Below are 6,516 nucleotides of genomic sequence, written 5' to 3'. Positions count from 1 at the left end.
ACGGTCATACCAGTTCAGCTCTCAATCCACTCTAACTGAGCCCCATATCCCCCACAGGAGTACCCAGGAGGATGCAAGTTTACACAACATTCATATAGAAATGTATGTTTATAGAATAACCATGAATGTCATGCAGCAGAACATGTGCTCAGCAGCTCTATGTTGTATTTGGGAGTACTGGTATTTGTGAATCATAGTTAGTGTACTGGTATGTGAATATCCCTGTTAGGGGGTCAGACTTTAGGTATTTTATTTTGTTGACGGTAATCCCAGGCCTCATACTAACGTCACAATATCACATGATGAGGGTGTGATAGCCCCCGTCTATAATCCCCTCTCACACAGTTCAATAGTTAATCTGGATCCACAACAAAACACTCATCAAAAGGACTCTTATAACACACACATACCTCCCATCACAGGTTCACACACATCAGACAGCTTCAGCCTCACACCCTTTATTCAGTGAACTGGTCTACATTCCACAGCTGGGATGGTGCTGCCTTCCTTCCTACAGACGTCTTCTTCAAAAACATGTCAAAAGATATTGGAAATGGAAAAGAGATTGCTGGACACTCCTGACTTAATATGCATAGACCTTCACTTTATGGACTTCCCGGTCTTCACATTCTCTTTTTCTGTTGTAGTAATAGAATGTGTTGTCTCGACGCTGAAGCTTCTTCACAAACCCAGTCTCAGGCCACCTGTCGATCTAAGACAAAGAAGCAATGCCACAGTGACACATTCATCTTGTAGTGAACCAACTGTCAGTGGCAATGCTTTTAGCCAGTGATAAGGATTCATTTAAGGTGTTTACCAAGTCAACTTGCTTTACTTGTTTGTATTCCAGTTCATCTCTGTAGCCTGCCTGTTGGAATCTGTATAAGTTCTCCACCTCGTCAGTCCATTGTTTGGCTCTGCTCATGGACTTTGGCGTTGCGTTGCCATCTAAGTAGGCTGCACAAGACATTATGCTGCAGAGAGGATGTCCACAGGCGACCTACAGGAGCAAATAGTGGGCTCAGTTAGACAAGTTCAAGTATCTCTATATACTGATATGACAGTCATGGACACTGAAATACATAAAGGAAAACTAAATAAACAATAAAACACCATTTTAAAAGAATGGCAATTGCATAGTAGGTTATATGGGGAAGGGCATCCTGAATATGAATTAGGTGGCAGAAGTAGGGTAAGGCTGATTTTCTATTTCTCCCCGTCCTCCTGTCCTGGGGGATAGAGAGCAGATGGGTGCAGCAGGTGGTTCTGCCTACCACTTGTCAGATAGCCAGTCTCGGTACAGGAAATAGTAGAGGGGAGAGCAGGCAGAACTGTTCTCTTAATTCTTACACACTAACCATCTTATTGCCGAAAAAATGTTATCTATACATTTCTTAAAGCTGATTTCAGTTTTAATATTCGTGCCCGAAACCAATCGAATTGAATTTGCACAGTAACGTTGCCAAACGTACAGTAGCTAACTAGCTAACGCCAATATTTGAATTAAACTTGCTAGCACTAGCTTCAGGCTATGATATAATATAGAAGTCACAGTTAGAAAATAGACTGAATCTGGCTAGCTAGCTATACATTTGTTTCTCAATTTGATTAAGTAGCTGATACCACATGTTACTTACAGCTGAACGGGGCAAAACTCACAGATCCAAGAGATGACGACGAGGAGGCTTGTCTTTAGTTGCCTAGCAACCCAATATTCCTTCCTCCCTTCCCTCCTTCCTTCCTTCTTCTTCTTCTTCTTTAACAATGTGTTGTTATGGTAATTGTCTACTGGTAGCACAGATATATGCTAGCAATCCAACCTTACTTCTTCTTCTTCTTCTTCTTTAACAATGTGTTGTTATGGTAATTGTCTACTGGTAGCACAGATATATGCTAGCAACCCAACCTTCCTTCTTCTTCTTCTTCTTCTTCTTCTTCTTCTTCTTTAACAATGTGTTGTTATGGTAATTGTCTACTGGTAGCACAGATATATGCTAGCAATCCAACCTTACTTCTTCTTCTTCTTCTTCTTTAACAATGTGTTGTTATGGTAATTGTCTACTGGTAGCACAGATATATGCTAGCAACCCAACCTTCCTTCTTCTTCTTCTTCTTCTTCTTCTTCTTCTTTAACAATGTGTTGTTATGGTAATTGTCTACTGGTAGCACAGATATATGCTAGCAACCCAACCTTCCTTCCTTCTTCTTCCTTAACAATGTGTTGTTATGGTAATTGTCTACTGGTAGCACAGATATATGCTAGCAACCCAACCTTCCTTCTTCTTCTTCTTCTTCTTCTTCTTCTTTAACAATGTGTTGTTATGGTAATTGTCTACTGGTAGCACATATATATGCTAGCAACCCAACTTTCCTTCCTTCTTCTTCTTTAACAAGGTGTTGGTATGGTAATACTGGTAGCAAAGATAAATGCTGGCAACGTAGTTATTGTGAGCAGGTTTAAATTCAGATACAATGCTGACAGTGGAAACGTTTTGGCTCCCATCCACTAGGTGGCTTAGCTAACGGCAGCTATTCAAGTATCCCGACCAAAATGCGCGGAAATGTCAGCTAGTCAACGAATGGGTTGAAGTTGAGGAAATTATTGGAGCTAATCTTCAGTCAAAATGAGTTCGTTCGCGGGTCGCATGAAGGAGTATCCCAACATGTCGCTGGATCGGTTTGACAGGGAGAATCTACATGCAAGGGCTTATTTTTTATCTCACTGCCACAAAGGTAAAGAAATACTCTTTGAGATACAGTGAGAGCCAAACAGCAGTTAGCTAAAGATAACTAGCCAGTATGTGCTCTTAACTGGCACACAGTGGACATGTAACTAGCTAACGTTAGCTCTACTTACATCATGTATTTTCTGCAGATCACATGAAGGGGCTGAAGGGGCCTCTATTGAAAAGAAAGCTGAAATTCAGGTGATATCACGTTTTATTTTGATGGTGTGAAAGTTCAGTGAAACAAAGGATGGCTAACTGATGTTGAAGGTCTAACGTTACTGTCTTTGTTCATTTGTTCCAGTCTGACAGTCAAACTGTACTGTTCATTTGTTCCAGTCTGACAGTCAAACTGTACTGTTCATTTGTTCCAGTCTGACAGTCAAACTGTACTGTTCATTTGTTCCAGTCTGACAGTCAAACTGTACTGTTCATTTGTAACTAAGGAACTGTTGCTGAGCAATCCAAAATATGCCTTCTGGGAAGATCACATAGTAAGTAGTTCATTTTCAAAAATCTTAGTTATGGACCTATTGCTAGGCAAAATTTGTTTTGAGTAATTTTGATGTGCTTCTGTTTGTCTAGGTTGCTTTGGAACTGGAGAGTCCCACACTAATCACTTTAATAGACGAGGCTTCAGGAGAGGTACGACACCGGTTCATCATTACAACATATAGAGGGTCATAAGGGCTGATCGCTGTTAGTTTGCTATATGACTGACTCTTTGATGACTGATATTGTGTGTGGGTGTGTGTCCACAGAGAGAAGAACTTGTGGTGACTCTGCTTCCTGCAGGTCACTGTCCAGGCTCAGTCATGTGAGTATTGTGTGTGCGTGCATGTATGTGTGCTTATGTGGTATCACCTAGCTTGTGTGTGTTTCTGGTAATATGACGTATCACCTAGCTTGTGTGTGTTAGTTAGACTTGGGCTCTGAGCCTCGCGGGGGTGCATGCTACGCCACTGTTTCTAACTATCATTTCCCTAGCTAAGATGTACTGACTAAATGATCTCAGGGATGCAACTCAATATTACAAAGGTGAGTGTACAAACAATAAGAACACCTTCCTAATATTGAGTTGCCTCCCCCCCCAATTTGTTGGGGCGTGGACACTACAAGATGTCAAAAGCTTTCCACAGCGAAGCTGACCCAATGATTCCCACAGTTGTGTCAAGTTGGCTGGATGTCCTCTGGGTGGTGGACCATTCTTGATACACAAAGGAAACTGTTGAGTGTGAGAAACCCAGCAACGTTGCAGTTCTTGACTCAAACTGCTGTGCTTGGCACCTACTATCATATGCCATTCAAAGGCACTTAAATCTCTTGTCTTGCCCATTCACCCTCTGAATGGCACACATACACAATCCATGTCTCATTTATCTCAAGGCTTAAAAATCCTTCTTTAACATGTCTCCTCCCCTTCATCAACACTGATTGAAATGGATTTAACAAAGTGACAGTAATACGGGATCATAGCTTTCACCTGGTCAGTCTGTCATGGAAAGAGCAGGTGTTCTTAATGTTTTGTGTGAAGGCGCACCGGTTTGCGTCAAGAACAGTTTCCCGTGTGTATCAAGAACTAGTACTGTGTTATTTGTATATATTAGTACCAGTCAAAAGTTTGGACACCTACTCATTCAAGGGGTTCTCTTTATTTTTACTATTTTATACATTGTAAAATAGTGAAGATTAAAACTATGAAATAACACAATCAAAAAAGTGTTAAACAAATCAAAATATATATTTTAGATTCTTCAAAGTAACCACCCTTTGCCTTTGACAGATTTGCACACTCTTGGCATTCTCTCAACCAGCTTCACCTGGAATGCTTCTCCAACAGTCTTGAAGGAGTTCCCACATATGCTGAGCACTTGTTGGCTGCTTTTGCTTCACTCTGCAGTCCAACTCATCCCAAACCATCTCAATTGGGTTGAGGTCTGTTGATTGTGGAGGCCAGGTCATCTGATGCAGCACTCCATCACTCTCCTTCTTGGTCAAATAGCCCTTCCACAGCTTGGAGGTGTTTTGGGTCATTGTCCTGTTGAAAAACAAATGATATTCCCCTAAGCGCAGCCCAGATGGGATGGCGTATCATTGCAGAATGCTGTGGTAGCCATGCTGGTTAGGTGTGCTTTGAATTCTAAATAAATCACGCCATCCCATCTGGTTTGTATCACTGCAGAAGCTGTGGTTGCCATGCTGATTAAGTGTGCCTTGAATTCTAAATAAATCAGACAGTGTCACCAGCAAAGCACCATCACACCACCTCCTCCATGCTTCACGGTGGGAACCACGCATGCGGAGATCATCCGTTCACCTACTCAGCGTCTCACAAAGACACGGCGGTTGGAACCAAAAATACAAAATTTGGACTCATCAGCCCAGAGGACAGATTTCCACCAGTCTAATGTCCATTGCTTGTGTTTCTTGGCCCAAGCAAGTCTCTTCTTATTATTGATGTCATTTAGTAGTGGTTTCTTTGCAGCAATTCGACCATGAATGCCTGATTCGGGGCGGCAGGTAGCCTAGTGGTTAGTGTTGGGCCATTAACCGAAAAGTTGGTGGATTGAATCACCGAGCTGCAATTTCTGAGGCTGGTAACTCTAATGAACTTATCCTCTGCAGCAGAGGTAACTCTGGGTCTTCCTTTCCTGTGGTGGTCCTCATGAGAGCCAGTTTCATCATTGCGCTTGATGGTTTTTGCGTCTGCACTTGAAAAATGTTCAAAGTACTTTACATTTTCTGGATTGACTGACCTTCATGTCTTAAAGTAATGTCGATCATTTCTCTTTGCTCATTTGAAATGTTCTTGCCAAAATATGGACTCTTTTACCAAATAGGGCTATGTTCTGTAAACCACCCCTACCTTTTCACAACACAACTGATTGGCTCAAATGCATTAACACTTAACAAGGCACACCTGTTGATTTAAATGGATTCCAGGTGACTACCTCATGAAACTGGTTGAGAGAATGCCAAGAGTGTGCAATGCTGTCATCAAGGCAAAGGGTGGCTACTTTGAAGAATCTCAAATATAATTTAACACTTTTTTGGTTTCTACATGATTCCAAATGTGTTGTTTCATAGTTTTGATGTCTTCACTATTATTCTACAATGTAGAAAATAGTAAAAATAAAGAAAAACCTTGGAATGAGTAGGTTTGTCAATTTTTTACTGGCACTGAGATATACAGTGCCTTGCGAAAGTATTCGGCCCCCTTGAACTTTGCGACCTTTTGCCACATTTCAGGCTTCAAACATAAAGATATAAAACTGTATTTTTTTGTGAAGAATCAACAACAAGTGGGACACAATCATGAAGTGGAACAACATTTATTGGATATTTCAAACTTTTTTAACAAATCAAAAACTGAAAAATTGGGCGTGCAAAATTATTCAGCCCCTTAAGTTAATACTTTGTAGCGCCACCTTTTGCTGCGATTACAGCTGTAAGTCGCTTGGGGTATGTCTCTATCAGTTTTGCACATCGAGAGACTGAAATGTTTTCCCATTCCTCCTTGCAAAACAGCTCGAGCTCAGTGAGGTTGGATGGAGAGCATTTGTGAACAGCAGTTTTCAGTTCTTTCCACAGATTCTCGATTGGATTCAGGTCTGGACTTTGACTTGGCCATTCTAACACCTGGATATGTTTATTTTTGAACCATTCCATTGTAGATTTTGCTTTATGTTTTGGATCATTGTCTTGTTGGAAGACAAATCTCCGTCCCAGTCTCAGGTCTTTTGCAGACTCCATCAGGTTTTCTTCCAGAATGGTCTGTATTTGGCCCCAT

At 41.3% G+C, this 6,516-nt stretch overlaps 2 protein-coding genes across 6 annotated transcripts in view; one reads left to right on the top strand and one right to left on the bottom strand.

The window, feature by feature from the left end:
- Positions 1 to 442: 442 nt before the first annotated feature.
- meig1 (meiosis/spermiogenesis associated 1) lies at positions 443 to 2,456 on the bottom strand. Of its 2 annotated transcripts, none has more exons than XM_036972763.1 (4): positions 2,192 to 2,456; positions 1,638 to 2,093; positions 818 to 1,000; positions 443 to 712 (listed from the first exon to the last, which is right to left on the bottom strand). In XM_036972763.1, the coding sequence occupies exons 3-4, from the start codon at positions 968 to 970 to the stop codon at positions 584 to 586; spliced, it is 282 nt and encodes a 93-aa protein (XP_036828658.1). In that variant the 5' UTR covers positions 971 to 1,000; positions 1,638 to 2,093; positions 2,192 to 2,456; the 3' UTR covers positions 443 to 583. The 2 variants fall into 2 exon arrangements, with proteins under 2 accessions (XP_036828658.1, XP_036828657.1); XM_036972762.1 differs by having other exon boundaries at positions 1,638 to 2,191; positions 2,273 to 2,456.
- A 33-nt stretch (positions 2,457 to 2,489) lies between these two features.
- Positions 2,490 to 6,516, top strand: part of LOC110517134 (DNA cross-link repair 1C, PSO2 homolog (S. cerevisiae)) — a 32,632-nt gene continuing 28,605 nt past the window's right edge. For 2 of the 4 annotated variants that reach the window (XM_036972745.1, XM_036972744.1), the window contains exons 1-5: positions 2,490 to 2,733; positions 2,876 to 2,927; positions 3,136 to 3,220; positions 3,312 to 3,371; positions 3,488 to 3,543. In XM_036972745.1, the coding sequence (XP_036828640.1) occupies positions 2,625 to 2,733; positions 2,876 to 2,927; positions 3,136 to 3,220; positions 3,312 to 3,371; positions 3,488 to 3,543 (362 nt within the window). In that variant the 5' untranslated portion in view covers positions 2,490 to 2,624. Of the gene's footprint in view, positions 2,734 to 2,875; positions 2,928 to 3,100; positions 3,221 to 3,311; positions 3,372 to 3,487; positions 3,544 to 6,516 lie in introns of all 4 variants that reach the window. The other 2 variants (XM_036972746.1, XM_036972748.1) reach the window with 2 other exon arrangements.

The sequence above is a fragment of the Oncorhynchus mykiss genome, unplaced genomic scaffold (genome assembly GCF_013265735.2).
Source record: "Oncorhynchus mykiss isolate Arlee unplaced genomic scaffold, USDA_OmykA_1.1 un_scaffold_191, whole genome shotgun sequence".
In the NCBI taxonomy this organism is placed as follows: Eukaryota; Metazoa; Chordata; class Actinopteri; order Salmoniformes; family Salmonidae; genus Oncorhynchus; species Oncorhynchus mykiss.
This window is presented reverse-complemented; position numbering and strand designations above follow the sequence as displayed.